We start from the raw sequence: 20259 nt of genomic DNA on the forward strand, positions 1-20259 counted from the left end.
TTTTTCCTCATCGATTTAATCACAATATTGGGACTTTCATCAAGGTTCTACCCAGTTGTCGGGTGTATTGGATTTTTTTTTATTTGATCACAAATTTTAGTGAAGTAGGTTTAGCTTCATCTTCTTCGGGAAAAGGGTGATTTTTTTTTAACCTGTTGAGGAATTTCAGATTGCCTGCTGGCTTAAACTGCTTTGATAAATTGTGTTAAAAGTGTATTAAATTTTCTTTAAAAGAATCCAACAAAAATGATTGATTGCGACATTTTCACCAATGTCAATGAGAAACCTGGGTGTTGTATTTGATAAAGACATGTCTCTTGTTCGACATTGCAGAAAACTGACCAGAAACTGTTTCCTTCAACTGAGAAAAATCTCTAAACTTAGGAAAATGTTGTCGGAACATGATCTGGAGCTTGTAATCCATGCGTTTGTTTCTTCTCTTCTGGACTATTGTAACAGTTTGTTTTCATGTCTTAACAAGAAGGAGCTGTCTCGCCTGCAGTTGATTCAGAACTCTGCAGCGAGAATTCTGACCCGCTCAAGTAGAAGAACTCACATTTCTCCGGTCCTTAAAACTGTTCACTGGCTTCCAGTTTCTTTCAGGATCAACTTTAAAATTCTGGTTCTTACTTTCAGATCTATTCATGGTCAGGCTCCTCCTTACATCACTGATCTGATCCAGCCTTACACCCCAGCTCGGGCTCTGAGGTCTGTGGATCAGAATCTACTTATGGTTCCACGCACACGGCTCAGGACCAGAGGAGAGAAATCTTTTCAGGCTGTTGCTCCTAAGCTTTGGAACGATCTTCCTCTCTCTTTGCGCTTGATGGATCTACTGACTCCTTTAAGAAACATCTTAAGACGTTTCTATTTGTTCAGGCTTTTCCTTGAATTTCTCGAACTCCTGTGTTGTTCTCAGTATTATCTTGATCTTTAAAGTATGTACTTTTTTTTGAGTATTGTTTTGATTGTCTAAGCGCTTTGTGACCCTGGTCTCGAAAAGCGCTATATGAATAAATATTACTTACTTACTTACTTACTAATGTTTTGAGTATTACTTATTATTCTAGGTTTGTTATTCACTAGGCTTTTGGGTCTTAGATTTGATGATCTTAATTGATGAAAAGAAAAAATGTTCCCCACTTTTACATGTTATGTTATGGTTTTCAATTCAATAAAATGTGTTTAAAATAATATATATATATTTTTTTTAAACAATTAACAAGCAAATATTCAGAACTTGGGGAAATTGTCCATAGGTGTGAGTGTGTGTGAATGGTTGTCTGACTTTGTGTGCCCTGCGACAGATTCCTGTCCAGGGTGTCCCCTGACTCTCTCCCAATGGAACTGGGATAAGCTCCAGTCTCCCCGCAACCCCCATAAGGGATAAAGCGGTAGAAAATGAATGAATGAATTTATATTCACTGAGTTTTTTTATTTTTGTGTTGGAATTCAACTTCTGGCCCCTAGATGGCAGCAGCCATTACGTCTTCTGCAGCCAAAGAAACAAAGTCCAGTGAGCTCCTGAATTTGACTGAGGAAAAGAGGATGCAGTCAACTCTGACAGCATTTAAAGCTGATGTTTGAACAGATATAGGTTCCGAAACAAATGAAAGCAGTTACAACTTCATCAAAAGTCATGTTGTCTGTAAATTCTGTAACTCCAGAGCCAAGTACTTGTGCAGTACAACAAATATACCCTTGTTCGTACAGTACCGCAATATATGGTATCGTTGCCTCTGTATAGTGCTACGTATTGCATCACCAAGTCCTTGCTAATATTACAATAAACAACATTTCTAAATATCAACACCAAAATAAGTCTAAGTTGATAAGTTGAGATATAGAGTCAGGAGTCGTGCTTTGCGTTGTGTGATTTATTGATGATTGTCATGATTTGTGGGAATAGAAAAGTGTCAATAATGAAAACACTATAGGACGATACAGTAATTAGAGGTCAGCATGCAACAAGGCACAATTCTATTTTATTTATATAAAAACACATTCTTAACTGGATTTTAAAAATTACGACACAGACTCGGACAAGATTATTGACAGCAAACACAACGACTGATATTCATTCAAGTCAATATTTCTGGCTCAACAAGTGATTGTATCTGACTATTGTTGCTTCACATAGCCTCAGGAATCTGCACATGATGGAGTAAACAATTTTTTTTAAAGAGTGTAAATGTCTGCAAACTAAGTGGATTTCATGAGGATATTCTTTAAGGAAATACTGGTTGAAATGATTTGCATATTCCGTAGAGAGTAAACAAAACAAAATATGATTACCGTGTTCAAGTTCATACTGACTTTGAGAGACACAACATTGACTACTGATTGCTGAGGACTAACTATAAAGTCTGGAGCAAACTATTGGAGCGAAATAAAGTGGTCGACTAAGGACTGTTTGGTGAAACCGCTCCTGCCTGATGGTCGCCTTCAGTCACGGGTTTAGAGGTGCTCAGAGCCAGTTGCATGGCCCAGACACTGAGCGGCCTCATGTAGGCCAGGGAGCGATAAATGCCCTTTTCACAGTAGGCCTCTGGAGTCTGGAAGGCCATGCCGAGTCTCTCCCACACTGTCCTGTAACAACCCTCCGCCGTCCGCATCCCCTCCTCACGCATCCCCTGCACAGCAGAATTGAATGAAAGTGATTGTTGAAAGTGATTGACCCACGCTTGCCAAGACGCTCACCTCGTGGATCATGGTGGCAGCCAGTCCGTACACCACTCCGATCCACACCTCGTCGGACTGCACGCTGGAGCGGTCGGGGACTCCCTCGGGCCTCATCCCGTTGACCGCTCCCATCTGACCTCCAGCAAACTTCATTACATTCAGATCAAAAACAGCCTTCAGCGCACTCTGGATCTTCTCTTTGGGGAACGCCTGCAGAGACGCAAACAAGACAAATAAGGTCAGTTAGGTTTGCAGAGCGTCATGTGAAGAGATATTTTTAGTGATTTGAGGCCGTCTTTGTTTGAGTGATGAACGGCTATTAAGGTTTTCCAGCCCGCTGGGTCTTGTGATGCTGCAGTACACAGAGGTGAAGTTATACGTATGGCATCACTTTGTTTACCAGCCTAGCTGCTCACGACCTTTGGGTGTATTTTTATTTATTTTTGCTGAATGGCAAAGGAGATGGATAATTGGGGGGTTCAAAAATACTGATACACCAATATATCCCGATATTTCTTTTTAATAAAAGACTGTAACGATTTTCAACATCACTGAATCAAATCTTCTTATTTTTGGCCTTCAAATCATATTTTCTTTTTATCATAGTTCTTTCATGGTTAATATTTCAATAAAGTCCATATAATAAAACGTCTAATTATTATATTTTACAATTAAAATGCCATCAACACAAAAATAAAATCTATGTAGTGTTTACAACACTGGCAATAATAGTTTCTGATTCCAATTCAAATTATTACGACGGTTGTTCGGTTTGAGTTGCAATCAATCTTTCAGCCGCTAGATGGCGGCAATCATCACATTCTCTGAGGGAACAGTTGAATCCGTCAAGATCATTGATAGGACTAAGGATGAGAGGATACAGTCGACTTTCACATTTTTTAAAGCTGATTTTGGGACATATTTCGTTTAAAACAAATGAAAGCAGTTCGGAAAATGTATTTAAGAGTCTCATATAATCATAAATATATCTTGTCGTTACCCCTGTATCATGATACGTATCATATCACCAGACTCTTGCCCCCTAGTGGAGACCATTTAACACAGGACCAAAAAGATGCTAGCTTAAGCCCGTTATTGCTCACTGATCACCGTCTTACCTGATATTCTCCTTCACCTAACCCAGAGGCTCTCAAGAACCAGTGTCCAGCACACTGGTCAGACATGACACTGTTGGACAGATCCCGACCACTGCTGTCATAATTGTAGTACTGACCTACATGTACGACAAGGAGACGCTTTAGTCACTCGAACATTTTCTACACTGTGCGATCTCACCATTCCACAGCAGCTTATCAAAAGCTTGGCTGCCTCTGTCCAGGATGTCTTTGTACTTCTGGTACGACTCTTCCTTGTCCAGCAATCTAGCCATTTTACACATGACACAGAGCGACGCCAACCACAGCCCACCACAGTACGCACTGCAACCACACGTCACATCTTTAGCTGCGTCTGTGTTCATCAAGCACTGGCACATCGAAATATTCTCACCTTGGTCCAGTCACTGTCCAGCCGTCGTATGTTTGGTCGGCATATCCCGAATTCTCTATCAGGCCATCTCCGTCCGTGTCAAACTTCATCTCAGACTCCATCACCATCTGATCAAAGGAAGTGTAATAAGTTAAGCTGACCAGGTACAGTGTTGACAAACACAATGGTTTGAAACACTTAAATCGTATTGAGAGAACAGTCCCCATTGTTTTCTACAGTAGCCGATCGCATACACGATTAAAATCCATTTTAATTATGGTAAGAAACAATTCGAAAACAATTAAAACAATTCAGAAACATGATATTTCAATTACATACAGAGCAGAGGTGAAAAGAACTAGCTAAGAAGGACTTGCTAAACAAATTGAGACCAAAATTCATACTGGAAAATCAACTTAATATTGTCCCAAATTAATTCCATATCAAAGTGACTAAATGGTAAAGAAAATATTACACTTGATCAGATTTGAAAGCTTTAATAAATACATAATGACTTTGTTCGTGTCATGTGAGAATTGGGTTCAATAAACATAGTTATTAAAGTATTTATTTTATTGGGTATCTTTGGATTGTTTTAGCGTTTTGGTCTTGAAAAGCGCTCTATAAATACTAATTACTTACTTATTTACTTATTTACTTATATTGGTTAAGTCAACTACAAGGTCAACAACCTTCCGTCTACTTCACTTTGTCAACAAATAAAAGCTTTTTTCTGCTAAACAGCGTCACAGGATTACGTTTGTGTCGCCACACTAGTTCTGTTTGGAGGCCTCTCGAGCTAAAATGGCGTCGATGCAGATCGAGTCAGTCAGTCGTACCTGGCAAATGGGCCACATGTCCTTCAGATATTGGTCATCTTTAGTGAGGTGAAAGTCTCTGTAAACCTGCAGGACAAATTTCAGATTCAAGTCCTTCCAGTCCGCCGTGTCATGGATGAGGTAGGCGTTGACTCTCGTCCAGGGCTCGTCATCTAGAGGATCATATTTCAGAATAGTCAACATCAACAGTGCATCCATCATTAAAGTATGATTTACTACCTGGGTCGCCGATGTCGTGAGGCACCACGTTTTTAGCTTTGAGGGGAGAAAGTCGCCCGCTCATGAGATGAAGCCTCTCGGTGGGATCGGTTTGCACCACACTGCCAGCTAACATAACAGGGAAAATGAAGGAGAAGAAGAAGAAGAATTTGCATTTTGTATTCATTTCTCTAGTTTAATAAGTCATTTTTGTTAAACACTTTGTTGTTTATGATCTTATACAAGTCATCCTCACCAATGTCGTACTGCAAACTCAACGCCAGTTTGGGCCACAGCATGATGAGTGCAAACGAAGCGTAGAAATGAACGTCGTACGTGTTGTACATCCTGTACTCTTGCCCTGTCCAACAACATGGAATCTTTAATAATGAATCCACTGTGGTCGCCACTCAAGACAAACTGCTGGGTCTGGACACAACAACGTACCTTCCAAGTAGGCGTAGCGGCCGTACTCCTTCACGACGTCGGGCTGAGCTGGGAGGCCTCCGCTTTCGCTGCGAATCCCCCCGCTCACGTCAGCGTCCTCCGGCAGCTCGGTCCACACCGTCCCCCCGTCGGCCACGAAGTACAGCTCGTTGAAGAGGGCAGACTTGTACCAGGAGGGGAGAGAGCTGCACATGTGTGAGGGGGAGCACGAGTTTCAGGGATCTCACGTGAAGACAGTTTTAGGTTGTCGTTCAAGTACCTGTCCTCCAGTATGGGTCGTTGCCATGCCTCAATTTTGCTCTCCCATTGTTTGTAGTGTGTCAAGGCGTAGTGGCAGAGTGAGGGACAAGCATCCCCTTTGTTCCCAAAGTAACGTGTATATCGTCTGAAACAGGAAAATCATGCATTTCTATTTGGAAATGGTTGTTTTTCGCTTTGTAGATATGTTAGAGTTATGGCATCAAACTGAAGGAATGCTATACTAACTATGTTAAAAGCACAGAGTCAGCATTTGTCTTATCGATTGTTCTGATCCCCATCATCAGAAAATCTTCAAAAAACAAGTCTCTTTTAGGACTATGTGATGGATTAAATCTTCAGTCTACTGTGGGCATAATCTTAAAAAACATTGTCATCCGTGACAGTTTCTTCAACAACAAGAAATCATGTTTTAACGGATTATCATCTTGTCGTGCATCACCTGACGTGCTCCCTCTCTCGAGAGCCAAATGTAATGTTGGGCATATCCCATCCTATGCAGAACTCAAGCGTGTTTCTGCTCTGAGCAGAGACAGAGCATTTGGCTGCCAAAGCTGCAGCCACCTTCTCCCCTTTAGACGTCGGTGGGCTGGAACCTGGAGAAACAAAATAGGCCAAACATTAGAGTTTAATACATCATGCTTTATTACCAAGAGGAAATGAGTACCTAAGAGTTAAGTTAGGGTTTATTTTGTAATAGTTTATTTTTGTGTCTAAACAAGAAGGAGGTGTCTCGCCTGCAGTTAATACAAAACTTTGCAGCAAGAATTCTGACCCGCTCTAGTAGAAGAACTCACATTTCTCCGGTCCTTAAAACTCTTCACTGGCTGCCAGTTTGTTTCAGGATCAACTTTAAAATTCTGGTTCTTACTTTCAGATCTATTCATGGTCAGGCTCCTCCTTACATCAGTGATCTGATCCAGCCTTACACCCCAGCTCGGGCTCTTAGGTCTGTGGATCAGAATCTACTGATGGTTCCTCGCACTCAGTTCAGGAAATCCTTCCAGGCTGTTGCTCCTAAGCTTTGGAACGATCTCCCTCGGTGTTTGATGATCTACTGACTCCTTCAAGAAACATCTTAAGACATTTTTATTTGTTTAGGCTTTTCCCTGATTTTCTGGGACTCCTGTGTTTGTCTCTATGTCTTCTAGGCCTTTTAAAGTATATATTTTAACTGTGTATTGTTTTTGATTGTTATTACTTACTTATTTTATGAACCATTATTGCTTTTGTTGTTCATTTATTAATGTCAAGCTAAATCAAAAAATCATTTCTAATATGTAAATACCAAATTTAAGTATTTTCTGTATGAACAAATGCTCTTGATTACCATATAGTACTGCACTTGATTTAAAGAGGTTAAATTATTTGATTTTGTATTTAAAAAAGAACTCCATAATGAAACTTGTGTCAGATTACTTCAGTATATTAATCAAAAACAAACCTTAAACCTTATATTTTTTAATATCCATTTCCTTCTCTTGGTTTTCAACATAGTAAAGGCTTTAGAAACCAATAAAGATTAGACTATCTCAGTGAATGCATCAGGGTGTGTCTCATATGTCCCATGAGGAAATATCAGGTGTGCCGTGGAAAACTGTCATATTTCACCCGCTACATGCTCCAAGAGACCATTTGAAAAGACCTCAAAAAAACTTGAAGTGGCAAATTAAACACTGGAAAGTCTGAGAATCTTTATGTACACCTTTAAATGAAAATAATAATAAATATAAAATATATATTTTCGTTAAGTTTTTGGTAGTTAATTTTTGTGATTATTGTGTACTTGCAGCTTGTTAGAATAAACCTTAACGCTAAAACTGAAATAATCAGAAGACAGACACTTGAATACAACAACAACATTTTCATGATATAATTTGTTGTGACATTCTTGTTCGATGTTCCGTGAGGTTCATCAGCAGCAGACACACAATGCACACGAGAGCCTTGGAATTCCAAAAAATAACTTTTTCTATCAAAAGATGAAAGAAAATAAATTGTATGTCCGACCTGTGGGGGAGTCCAGTCGTCCATCTGTGATGAGGTCACTCCACAAACTGCTGCAGGTTCCCCCGGGACTGAACGCTGTCTGATGACTCAGCTCTCTGTCAGGCTGAAGGACACATATCAAAAACCACAATTTAATTTGCTTTCTCCCAGTGTTTCCACTCGTCACCAACCTGCTCCCGCGCTGCGATGCTCAGGGTGTAGGGGTTAACTGCTGTGGGGTGATGCAGCAGGACCCCAGAAATGACCTCCCCCTCCTTCTCCAGATGGAACGGCTCATTCCAGTGTCCTCCGCTCTTGTCGTCCTTCAGTCCAGACCCGTTGACCAGCGTGAACATGATGGACACGTCCAGAGCGTAATCGTTCTTGTTTTCTATGTCCCACACGAACAGAGCCACGGGCAGACTGGAGTCCTTAGAGGGAAGAAGGATTCATTATGAACAGTATTACAGAAATACTTTCTCAAGTAATCTATCCATCATGTCTACTAAATTGAAATAGAAGAACACATTTCTCTTAATTATTTTAACATCTATTCCGACGTTGATTTCCCTGGTGTTGGCAATCCTGTGAATCCATCACATTTGTCTGATGCGTGTTTGTGGATCATGTTAAACGCCTTTGAATTTTTGTCAGATTGTGAGCTACATGGGATATAATGTGTCTTAGTTAGTGGAATAGCTTTTTATTAACTGTATTTTACCTTAATACTGATTTGAAAAAAAAAGAAAATAGCATTTTATTTGATCAGAATCAGAAAACGTTTATTGCCAGTGACTTTTTGAATAACATATAAATAATGAAAAAATAAATAAATAAAAATAAAACAAAATAAATTCAATTTAATAATATATTAATCATGATCCGTGAAAGCAGACGGGTAGAAAGAATTCTTGAACCGTGATGTTTAGGTCTGATCAGCACTAACATAACAGAACTATAGTGAAATGTTTGCCATTTGCGGCTGTAAAAAAAGAACGCAAACACAACCTCCGACAAACAGAGGGGAATGTTCCATATTATCTGTGAACAATAAAACATTTGAGCAGAACAAGTTACTAACCTGACTGAGTTATGGCCCTTTCCATAAAAAATATGGTTATTATTAAAATGTAATGAACAATAAAATTGATAGATAATTGTTCATTATTCATCTGCATGGTGGGATAATAACACGATACATTACACACATTAGCTTCTATTGATGTCCTGTAGCAACTTAACAGATAAAAAAAAGCTTTTGAAGGAAGAAAGGATGCATCAAGGTTTGTACTTTTTTCTAAGCTATTCAGGAAACATTTCTCATCAAACTAGAAGGTCATGATAAACAGTAACTTTTCAGTCTGTATAAAACTTGTTCATCCAAGTTCTGCTTAATCATTGAAAAGGTTGGTGCAATGCTCAGTAGACTAGTTATACATATACCTGGTAGTCATGAGGGATGATGGGGGACACCTGTCGGCAGGTGAGGGTCACATTCTGCCCGGGAAGGTGGTACACGGTCCAGGCCCGTGGGTACAAGGCATGGTAGAAGGCGTACTCTCCGCAGAAGCCCCAGTTCCAGCCTTGTAACGTGGGAGGTCGTTCAACCGACAACACTTGCTGATAGACCGTCTGTCCTCCTCGACGTATGCACACCGTGAACTACGAGCACAGGGTAGAGTGAGCGACTCCATCTTGACATCTTCACATGAGCTGCAGAGCGGCTCGTTTAAATTGCTCTAGCATCTCTCGCAGAAACACTCAGGCAGATCTGAGCGAGGGGAAGTCAGTCACACTCTAGAACAATAGGTCAGACAACAATCGGAGGAAAATGGGGAAACAGCAGCAACAGTCTTTGTGTTTATAGTCGACTAACAATACATGCAGCCTCTCAATGATCACAATCCTGTGCAGCACGTTTGTGACATCATCAATTGAAGACGTTCAGAAGTCTGAACTGCGTTCAAACCTGATTGGCTGTGACAGTTTTGTAGTGGTACATGCCCGGCGTCAGCTGCCAACGGCAGAATTCCCCCCGCCAGCCCCTCGTGATGGTGCCTCCGCCGATGCCGCCGAGAGGAGCTCCTGTCCACAAACATGAGGCGAACATAAAGAAGTGCTCACGAGTCCAGAGAGTTCAGCGACACACCATAGATCTGACGCAAGGGTTGAGCTCGAAACATGTCGATGAACGGCGCCTTCCTCTCCACCTGGGTCTTCTTGTACCACCATTTAAGATACCTGTAAACACCACGAGCGACATGTGATAAATACACTTAACTCTTAAGATAAGATCAACTAAAAGTAATGATATTTACTTAGATTAATTCGCAGTACCCTCATTGTTATTCTGATTCGAATCTGAAGTGAATATATTTTTAGTTATTTGCACAGTTTCGTTTTTATATATTAAGATGTATTAAATAAGTTGTAATAAAACTAAACAAATTTACAAAAATTGTACATTTTAAAGGAATAAAGTTTACTTAAAAATGTTCAATTTATACAATCAAAAACATCGCTTATGATGTTGTTCGATTAAGCTTTAAATGAAGAGGTTATCTTGGAAGTCATTGGCAGTTCAAGTTATTCTACTTCTTAAAATAACATTTCCATCATTTCCAAGTGTTATAAGATCACACCCACTAATGCAACTCAGTCAAACAAAACAGTTACGTTTGGACAAGAATCCTGAATCCACCTCAGTCATGATATGAGGAAATCTAGATCCAGGTTTGTGGGTCTCACTGCGCAGCCTTTACTTTGATTCATCAAACATCAATAACAAGCAACTAATGGTTTAAAACAAAAAGCCTAGTTTGAACTTTTGCACTAATAAAGATAATTGAGAAGACATTTTTATTCATTGAAAATACATTTTTTTTAAATGTCACACAAGCTTTAAATAAAATCCAGGCATTAAATCATTAATACTTATTCCCAAATATTGGAAATGTTTTTCCTGTCTGTGAAGAAGTTACATTTTGGGTTGTTATAGTAAGTATATTAAAGTGTTATTTAAAAACAATAATAAAAAATATAGATGAATACCTCCATTATTCTAACAAATATATTTTTAAGAAAATATAAAACAGCAACATTCATACACATCAAGTGCATTCTGTTTAACTATCCACATATCTAGGTTAAAAAGATCAAGACCCTGATGACAGAGAATATGTTGCTCTGCAGCTCGGCTGGATTTTCACCCTCATAACTGTCATGCTTGATCACATAACAAGAATGACAATTCTTACAGGGCTTGAGAGGGTTAGACACATGGTCGTGTACCATTTATAACATCTTTATCAACAAATGTGTTTTTGAAAAGTAGTTTAAAAGAAGGCATGGACTAAGTTTAAAGTCAGAATTGTATGTATATGTAGGAGACGTCGTTGTTATGGGTAAAGTGATAAAGTAACGTGTGATTAAACCTATTGTGAAAATATGATCTAAATATGGAACTGCTTAAGGTGTGACTCCAACATTCTGACCCTTTTGTTAATATGAACAACACCTTCCTCACCTGTGCAATGATTAACTGCAGTTACCACGGTGACAGAGACACACCTTAGTCATATAGTGAAGTGAGAATTTGGTTTGGCAGTGAAAACGTTACCACCTGCCCAGAAGGTTGCGGTTGATTAAATTACCATCCAGGTTCTGTGCTCCCACTGGACAGGTCGCCCCACCATTTCTCTTCTGATTGTAATGTTTCAACTTGAGATGTGTTCAAAACAAACATGCATGTGTGTGTGTGTAACACCGATCCTGACACCTTAGCAGGTCATGAATAATTGAGCCATTCATCCACTGTATAAAAAGGGGTGAAAGAAGGGGCACAACAGATCAAGATTCATTCAGTTGACTGAATGTCAATAGGAAACTTCACCATTTACAAAAAAATAAGTCATTGGAAGTATCTTGTTACTTTTCTGGAAAAAAAAACACTACAGATATGTTGCCTTACAAAAGAATCACAAAGTCTGAAGTCAGTTCTAAAGTTCTTAAAGTCCATTTCACACGTGCACCCAAGTGTAAGCTGAGAAGCCACAAGTGTAAGAAAACGCTTCCAGTGTAAGAACATACACAAAACACTTTGGAGCGCCAAAAATGTGTGGGCGTGTAGGAAAGGCTTCCAGAAAATCATTGGTGCTAATGATACGACTGCTTTGTAAATTATTAGCGAATTATCTGATCCGATTGCCAATGACTTTAGAAAACATTTGTTATGTTTTAATTTCAAAAGTAATACGGCGACATAAATGGTTTGAAATCCACAATCTATTCCATTGTCACTCTTCTATGTCGAACAACCCTGCTCTTCAATCATGTGCTGCTATGAATGGCATGAAAATGTGTTGAGTCTGTTGAAATAAAAACAACTATTTCCACTCTAAAGACTTTAAAAGCAACCGGACCAGAGTTTCCAATTGCCCAAACAGCAAGCAGACCTCAACAGGAAAAAACTTTTTTTCATTTTACACCAAACATGCAAACATCTGTGTTCAACCCTGTTGTCGTCTTGCACCGCAGACCAACCACAAGAGCCTTAATGCTGCAAAATTGACATGTTTTAAAGGTTTATTTCTAGTAGTTATTCAACTTCTATCTCCCTCTGTCACTTCAAGAAACAATGAACATTTTTTCTTTACACAAATGATGATCACTCTTATATCAATATGAACAAGTCATTGACCTTTGTTGTTGAAGTCAAGAATACAACCAACCCTTACGATCTATTGCTCTTCTGCTCACCTGACTCCCAGGCCGAGGTGCTCCATGACGTTGGACAGCGAGACATCTTTAGCTTGAAATGGTTTCCTCTTTTCCTTGAATTCGTGCGCCAGACAGATACGCCAGCCTTCTTGGGGAACTCCAAAACCCATTTCCTTAGAGACATACTTGCTCATGAGCTCTGCGGCAGATTTCTCTCCCCAATCCTCGCTCATTTTGTTGCCGTTTATCTCAACTGGTTTAAGAGAAATCACTTTTTTTCTGATACACTTTGACGTTTGTCTGAGAAAGGGAATCCAGTGAGACCTGAAAAGGGTTGTGAAGGTGCAGTTATTGCTCTTGGTGGGTTGGTTTGGACCTGGCAGTCACGTGGTCCATGAGCTAGAAGGTGACAATCGATCCCTTAGATAAGGGGCTCCATTTCAGATGCAACTGAGTCAACATCAGACTGCTGACAAGCTTCTCCCACAGCACTGGGTTAACAAATGGATGACAGAGATGCAGTCATTCACCTGCAACAAGAGCACAAACATGAGAGTCAACAGGCCGGTGTCACACAAGCATCACTGGATCAAGCTGCACAACTAACCTATCATATATCCCCTGAAACACTGTAGCATTGACATCGACACAGGCGTTTAATAGGAAGTGTCAAAAATAACTGATGACTTACCACAATTTACACGTTTGTCTTAATAGAAAATAACATCACATCAAGAGCCCATCCGGACCTGAACTGCTGTCAAGTCTGACTGTAGCTTCGGCTAGCAGCTCGAACCCACTCGCTCAAAACAGGAACTCTTCAGGGTATTCCTATCGTTTTGTCTTGTAGGCACGCGTTTTAAACTAAAGATACGCGTGTGCTCTGTTTATAGTTAATTTACACGTGTGACTACAAGTGTGGCAACTTAAACGGCGTAAGGAAATCTTACAAATTCGAAAAATACATTTATTTTCGTTTGCCTAATAAAAAAACCTTGCAAACTCAGAATAGGGCACACACTACTTGGTCTGAACCATTTTTTGACACAATGGGGTATGCCTTTGTGACAAACCCATCCGTTGTAAGTCAATTATATCAGACACTATATAAATATACATATTCGTATGTTTCTAGGTCGATTAAATCTTTTTTTGTCGTTGCACTCTTTGTAATATCCAAAATACTCGCTACGTTTCTATAGCAACAATATACCCCTGTCGCTGCAGTTATGGACCAGTCTGAAAATGGCCGACAAAAACAATCCCGTAATTAAACTAAGGTGTTTCTTTCGTTATTAAAACCCTATCAACACTTCGATAATTAGCTACAGCATAGAAATATACATTTTATAAAATATAGTTCATAAAATACTTGAATAGTGTACCCACATTAACGCTCAATGTGTTTGGTTATTTCAGGGATAGTGATTAGTCGTCCAACATACCCCTGAGTGTGTCCACATATACACTTTTGTTTACCTGGGATGGAGAACAACTCTCTCTTCCACTGGGCTGGAAATCATCTCGTTTTTTGAAGAAGAGCGTGTTTGGGCAAAAGACGAAGGTTTGTAAGGAATATACAGTTCACCAGTTTTCATTAGCATGATTGTAGCATACGTAGGTGGTTTTCTTTATTATTTAACGATGTTTTTTTTCAAGGGAGAACTTTTCTCGACGATGCACTTCTGTGGTTAAACTCTACGTTCTTCTGGTCCAGATGATCGAGGTCGTGGCCTCCATGGCCCGAGGGTCCGTGTTCCTGGCCGGGGAGCTCATGGAGTGTCTCATTACGTTCAGGAATCCAATGTCGCATCTTTCCACCTCCGCCAGCAGGTCTGGACGACACACGTGTTAAATCTGGATGTTATGTTGTTATATTTCCACTGATCAGACAGACGACTCTAAACTGATCACGTGTATCATTGTTTAAATACCGTTATTATGAAGACTGGACTTTCTGTATTGATGCCAATGTGTTGTCAGTCCAGGTCCGTTCATGAGATAAGATAATAGTCACCAGTCTGTCAGTGACATTTGTTTTCATGGTCACCTTTTCCTTTCCTTGCAGTGAGATGCTGGCCTGGGCCAGTGCCCAGATTCACTGCCAGTTCCACGCCAGCGAGAACAGAGTGGCTCTTCCCACCAAAGGCAACAAGCAGGACGTCCAGGCTGAAAGTGACACGGTACTCATCCCAAGTAGAGGTCAGTAAACAGAAAAACATCTTATTACTAAATGTCATGTTCTTTCTTTTAAAGGACAGAATGAAATGAAACCTGGTATTTCCAGTTCAGCCAAGAATGTTGTCTTTTTTTTAAATAATTTAAATTCCATGAAGCAAATTTGTGAAACGCTGTGATGGAAAGAATATCACAAAGTGCCTTTAGGATGCACCAAGTTGAATGTCAGGTTTCGATCAGTTTTAAGGTCAAAATATAAATAAATAGTCAGGGGCAGCAGTCCTTTAGATGTCACTGTATCTTTCACGTTTTTCTTGTTTGTTTTTTCTTAGGAGAAAGAGGACAATGTATGCTGGACACTCCACCTAAGATTCTTTTCTGTGATCTGTGTTTGGATCCTGGAGAGAGTAAAACATGTATGTTTTTTCAATACCAGTTTCGAGGCCCTTGCCATTTAAAGGAGGAAAGAATTATGCTTGCTATTCTTCTGTCTTCGCAGATTCATACAGTGAAGTTGTGCCTGTGGATGGTCCTCCGAGTTTCCGCGGTCAGTCGGTGAAGTATGTCTACAAGCTGACCATTGGCTGTCAGAGAGTCAACTGTCCCATCAAACTGCTCAGAGTCCCGTTCAGAGTGCTGGTCCTGCAAGGTGAGTCGAACCAAAATGTTTGTCTTGCAGGATAATGGCATTTTGTCTTGTACTAAAGTAATGTGTAACAACCACCTCAGATAAATGAGCTAGTTAACTAACAATCCTTTTTATAGAATGTTAATACACATTTACCAAACAGAAATGTTGAATCATCAGTGTCTTGATTATGAATGAATGATCTGCTTGTTTATCAATTGTTATTCTTTATTTCTCATCAGGCATGGCAGAAACCCCCTTTACGCCAGATGAGGAAGTTTCCCCTTCAAATCCATTTCTGGAGGAAGAAGAGGCCAGTCGCAGAGATGCTCGACCTCTGGAGCGAGCACTGGACATGCTGATGGTCACCACGTCAAGACGGTGCCCACGTGCGTCTCGATCAGTCCTTCTATCAATTTCCATTTTAACGGTCTACAAGGCTAAAAATATAATTTTTGTAAATATTTAAAGAAGTTAAACCCTTCGTTGAAAGAGCTTCGATCAAAATCACTCAAAAACACTGCCTTCATGACGGATGCTCTCTTTTAATTTTTCCATGTTTGTGGTTCACCTGTTTCCTCCAGACATGTTCAACATCACTAATGTTCGAGGGAAGGTGGCTAAGCTCTGTATCTTCAAGACGGTGTACAGACTTGGGGAAGACATCATCGGCACCTTCAACTTCTCAGAGGGAGACATACCTTGCCTGCAGGTATTAACACTCCATCTGTTGACCTCATTTAAGTGGCTCTTTAGTGTAGGAAATTAAAATGCATTTAAATATGTATTATTCTTGTTGGTGTTATGTATTTGTCAGCATCTAAGAAGACAGTTGAAAATATATATTCTAGTAAACATTGTTGCATGCGTCCAGTACTCGGTGAGCCTCCAGAGTGAGGAGGAGATCCAGCAGCAGTACCAGCGGCGACCAGGCCAGGCGCTCAGCGTTACCGGACATGGACGTCACCTAGAGTCGTGCCTCCACACGGCCTCCAGCCACTTCTCCCTCCCCATCCCTCTGAACGTCACTCCAGGCTTCAGCACAGACATTGGTCAGCTGCCACTCATTCTAACATGCTCAAGATGTTTATATTTAATCAGCCATTCCTGCACATAGAGTCGTGAAACAGATTTTTATTTATTTATTTTTGACTCAGAATGTGCAGACTTGTGGAGAGCAGATGAACTGAGACCCATATCTGTCTCACTCTTCTTTCTGCAGTGTCTCTGAGGTGGCGGCTGCACTTCGAGTTCGTCACGGCGAGGGATCCGATGGAGCCGCCGACAGTCCTGCCCAACCAGTCCGAGGTGACCATCTGGACCGGAGCTGAACAAGTGGACGTGGACACCTTCAGCTGGGACCTGCCCATCAAAGTGCTGCCCACTAACCCTGCCCTGGCGTCCTACGTGTCCCAGTTCTCCGGGACCAACAGTATTAATATTTGACACTGAAGCAGAACACAAGGAGAACAAGAACTCTTGATATTATTTAATTTTGTTTGCAAACTAAGCAATTTTTCAGCTGGTTTTTAATGTTCAGTTCAGTCCAGGTTATTCCCAGTGAGATAAGCAACTTTGCCGTACATTTCTGTATTTATTTTATTTTTCTACCTTCATCCTTTGCCATTTAAGGGTTTCTTAACATACTTTTACCACATACTTTATTTTTCTTCATCAACTGTAATGAGTTGTTATGCTATTTTAATCAAAGTAAAGCAGAAATAATGAAACATGTTATTTTCATTGTCTTTTTATTTTAAAAAAAGAAGCACAAAACCACACATTTATATTTATTTAGATATAGATATGTTAGAAAAGAAACAGGATAAAAACGTTATAATGTGCACATCAAGGCTTGTGATGTTTTTGATTTAGTGCTGACGTTACAATGAATTACAAAATCTAAATGAGGAAATGTAATAGTAAAATATAATGTTCCCGATGGTTATGTACTTATAAGCGTGTTATTAACATGTTTGACATTAAGTAAAGAGTCATGCATAGTTTATTTAAGATAAATTATAGCTGTAAGCATTAGCTAAATGTTATTTCACGTGTTGTTTTATAGGATAAATGCTCATATAAAAGTTATAACGAAGGGCAAAGGTTGCGTATTAGCCGGCGAGATGATTCTGCTGCTGCACCGAGCCATGGCTGGGGTCTCTGATGCCTTCTCCAGGGATGCAGGGCTGGCGGGGGTCTGCTGTCTGAACCAAGGTCACTTTGCAGGTAACGGGTTCCACTCGAACCTCACACCAGGCGGGAAAGTCTACGGGCCGATGAACTCTTAAGAAGAAAGGGCAGCCGTTATCGTACTGGAGGTTGATTTCACACCAAATATGCTTTTTAAATTAACAACGCTGATGACCTCTACGTGTTGTGCAAGTATGTTCTCCACTTCTCTGAGTTTACTCTAGGAACTCCGATTGCCTCCCACAGTCCAAAAACAGAGATTGATTGAGCAGTCTATGTCTTTTCAGGGTGTCCCCCCCCACCCTTTAACCCTCATAGACTCTGGACCAGACATGGGCCGAGTCAGAGGGACCACATGCGGCCCCTTTGACTGTATTTATGTTGCCCTCCTGAGGCCAAAAGAAAAATCCTCAGACAGATCATGTATAAACTATTAAATTACATTTTTATTATTTTATTATTATTTATTACTAGTTAAACTCTAAATATGACTATGGGGATTGGACTTTTTGTAGTCATTTTTTTCATTAGTATTTATTGCCTATCAATAAGGTTTAAGTTAATTTAAAAATAAAGGGTCAAAGTGTTTCTACATCAGATACAGAAAAATAATAAACGTGACATAAAATACAATAAAATTATATTTATTGACCATGTATCATGTTTTTTTTAACTTAGATTTTAGTTTGTTTTTTTTTTCTTCATGGCTCTTCACAACAATCAAGGATTAAAATGTGAAAATCAAGAAATTCAATTAGAACAAGAATTAAACACTGCGCTAAAGATTAATGAATTAATTCTACAGTTCAGCAGAATTGTTTTAATGGTTTTCAAATATTGTTATTACATGTCTTATATACACAATATATTGCATACTTTATTAGTGCAGATACAAATGTAAATTCACAAAAATTGAATTTGAATGAGATAATAAAAATGTTATAGGAATTTGTAACAACTTTTCATTATGTATTATGTTTGTTCTGTACTAACTCCTTTTTATAACAAATGAATACTTTCTGAAATCTAAATGAAAGTGTAACATGACTAATAAAAACCTGGTCATACACAGAGAGATGACGTCTACTCACGTTCCACAGCAGCCAACGCCGACCGGGTGCAGACAGGTGCACTGCATGCAGGTGTTGTCCATCCAAGTGTCCCCAATAGAGAAGTTTCTCCCCTCAAACACACACAGAGCTGTAAGGAAGAAAAAAATAATTAAAATCACACTTGAGATGTCTTTTGTTGAAATCACCTTTAGAGCTGAAGTGACACTCCATGGGAGCTGCAGACCCTCCACCAATCCAGAGAAGAACTCCTGCGGCCGCGAGCATCCTGTTGACCTCCATCTTTCCCTCTCACTGTCGCTGCTCCTCAGTGCGACGCTTTATATACACAGAGAGCGTCAGCGCCGGCGTGGAGGTGTGGTCGTCGGGCTTTGCTGGTCAGCGCCGGCGTGAACGTGGGGATGGAGAGAAGTCTGGGTGGTGGCACCATCAGGGAACTGCAAAGATCTTGGTGATGCGCTTCAATGGGCATGAAAACTCTTGATAGAAGGAATGACACATCGCTGCGGTGACTAAGAGAGGGAAGGGAGAGATGAGGTGGAGATGGAGGTACTGATAGTTCTACAATAGAAGAAGAAAACTTTAAAAAAGATACTTTCTACTCTTGTTTTTCTATCTTCATCGCTCTAAATTCTGAGCTGTGCATGCCAGTCTTGAGTCTTGATCTTTTAAGGATTCTGCCTCACATTAGTTTAGTATCAGCTTTGCTGGGCGCCTCTGTGCGCTTCAGTTTCCTCCCATAGTTAATACACACTATATCGTCTAAATTGCCTGCAAGCGTTATTGTGTGTAAATATGTTATATTTGATGGTGTCCTTCGCCAAGAGCCTCTGTTTCCTGACGGAACAAACTTAATAAAAACAAACCCATAAATCTGCAGAAGGAATGAATCACAGCATGAACAATCCAAACTAGTTTGTTTTATAGTAAATGTATTCATTTAAACCAAAACAGTTTGTGATGTTGCTTTGAACTTCCAAAAGTATTGAATGTCATTAATTAATTAAATGTATTTTTTTTTAATTGTAATCAATGATCATTCAATTGTATTTGCCTCGCCAATGTAATTTCTCTTATTCTGTTGTATTCTTTTTTTTGCCTAATTTTATTTACTCTTTTTATTCTGTATTTCACCACAGCTATGGTTATCAAGGTTTTCTAAATTCAATCATAAGCAGAAGTGAAAGTGAAAACATTTAAGCACCAGAGAACAAAATGGGGGAAAACAAGGTAGAAGGAAGTGTAGTAAGAGATAATTAGCATAAAAGTAAGATCTTCTTCAACATCCGAGCATGTAAATCTAAGTTAATGGATTATTTTGTACTGTGGGTTACCAGTGATGTAGAGCCGTTAAATTGTATGTCAGCACTGTTGTAGATGTTATGAATTTTATTTGAAGATATTCTATTTTAAATAACATCAAGAGTTCATGTATTACTCTTAAAACTCACTGAAAAACATCATTGACCAATTGTTATTGTATCCAACTCAAAATATTTAGAGCCATGTTATGCACGTGTTTTTTTGCGTTGGAGGAAAAAAGGAATGATTTGACCTCCTAAACATCCAG

At 39.6% G+C, this 20259-nt stretch overlaps 3 protein-coding genes across 3 annotated transcripts; 1 reads left to right on the forward strand and 2 right to left on the reverse strand.

Annotated features, from left to right (window-relative positions):
* Positions 1 to 1862: 1862 nt before the first annotated feature.
* gba2 (glucosidase, beta (bile acid) 2) lies at positions 1863 to 13584 on the reverse strand. The gene is made up of 18 exons (XM_087789596.1): positions 13312 to 13584; positions 12660 to 13150; positions 10051 to 10142; positions 9871 to 9986; positions 9345 to 9563; positions 8093 to 8332; positions 7923 to 8025; positions 6355 to 6508; positions 5914 to 6039; positions 5655 to 5839; positions 5464 to 5568; positions 5229 to 5336; positions 5010 to 5161; positions 4192 to 4298; positions 3979 to 4121; positions 3801 to 3916; positions 2701 to 2892; positions 1863 to 2633 (listed from the first exon to the last, which is right to left on the reverse strand). Exons 2-18 carry the CDS (start codon positions 12851 to 12853, stop codon positions 2403 to 2405), a joined length of 2583 nt encoding a protein of 860 aa, XP_087645722.1. The 5' UTR covers positions 12854 to 13150; positions 13312 to 13584; the 3' UTR covers positions 1863 to 2402.
* Positions 13585 to 14050: 466 nt separating this feature from the next.
* On the forward strand, positions 14051 to 17156 carry rgp1 (GP1 homolog, RAB6A GEF complex partner 1). Its single transcript, XM_087788190.1, has 9 exons — positions 14051 to 14184; positions 14338 to 14453; positions 14689 to 14822; positions 15131 to 15214; positions 15298 to 15447; positions 15669 to 15815; positions 16011 to 16138; positions 16301 to 16478; positions 16649 to 17156. The coding sequence occupies exons 2-9, from the start codon at positions 14338 to 14340 to the stop codon at positions 16870 to 16872; spliced, it is 1161 nt and encodes a 386-aa protein (XP_087644316.1). The 5' UTR covers positions 14051 to 14184; the 3' UTR covers positions 16873 to 17156.
* Positions 17157 to 17332: 176 nt separating this feature from the next.
* On the reverse strand, positions 17333 to 18971 carry msmp1 (microseminoprotein, prostate associated 1). The gene is made up of 3 exons (XM_087788191.1): positions 18878 to 18971; positions 18711 to 18819; positions 17333 to 17712 (listed from the first exon to the last, which is right to left on the reverse strand). The coding sequence occupies exons 1-3, from the start codon at positions 18969 to 18971 to the stop codon at positions 17541 to 17543; spliced, it is 375 nt and encodes a 124-aa protein (XP_087644317.1). The 3' UTR covers positions 17333 to 17540.
* Between the last annotated feature and the right edge of the window lie 1288 nt (positions 18972 to 20259).

This window comes from Callionymus lyra, chromosome 4 (genome assembly GCF_982586985.1).
Source record: "Callionymus lyra chromosome 4, fCalLyr1.hap1.1, whole genome shotgun sequence".
NCBI classification, from domain to species: Eukaryota; Metazoa; Chordata; class Actinopteri; order Syngnathiformes; family Callionymidae; genus Callionymus; species Callionymus lyra.

What these genes read in the sequence shown, in the direction of transcription:
- msmp1 (XM_087788191.1), bottom strand. Translation starts at nt 18,971, where the DNA reads ATGGAGGTCAACAGGATGCTCGCGGCCGCAGGAGTTCTTCTCTGGATT. An exon ending in GTGTCACTTCAGCTCTAAAG is followed by an intron (nt 18,820 to 18,877) that starts GTGATTTCAACA and finishes TCTTCCTTACAG; the next exon opens with CTCTGTGTGTGTTTGAGGGG. An exon ending in GGCGTTGGCTGCTGTGGAAC is followed by an intron (nt 17,713 to 18,710) that starts GTGAGTAGACGT and finishes TTTCTTCTTAAG; the next exon opens with AGTTCATCGGCCCGTAGACT.
- gba2 (XM_087789596.1), bottom strand. Translation starts at nt 12,853, where the DNA reads ATGAGCGAGGATTGGGGAGAGAAATCTGCCGCAGAGCTCATGAGCAAG. An exon ending in TCACGACATCGGCGACCCAG is followed by an intron (nt 5,162 to 5,228) that starts GTAGTAAATCAT and finishes ATGATCCTCTAG; the next exon opens with ATGACGAGCCCTGGACGAGA. An exon ending in TAGGTGAAGGAGAATATCAG is followed by an intron (nt 2,893 to 3,800) that starts GTAAGACGGTGA and finishes GCGTCTCTGCAG; the next exon opens with GCGTTCCCCAAAGAGAAGAT.
- rgp1 (XM_087788190.1), top strand. Translation starts at nt 14,338, where the DNA reads ATGATCGAGGTCGTGGCCTCCATGGCCCGAGGGTCCGTGTTCCTGGCC. An exon ending in CAGAGTGCTGGTCCTGCAAG is followed by an intron (nt 15,448 to 15,668) that starts GTGAGTCGAACC and finishes ATTTCTCATCAG; the next exon opens with GCATGGCAGAAACCCCCTTT. An exon ending in GAGACATACCTTGCCTGCAG is followed by an intron (nt 16,139 to 16,300) that starts GTATTAACACTC and finishes GCATGCGTCCAG; the next exon opens with TACTCGGTGAGCCTCCAGAG.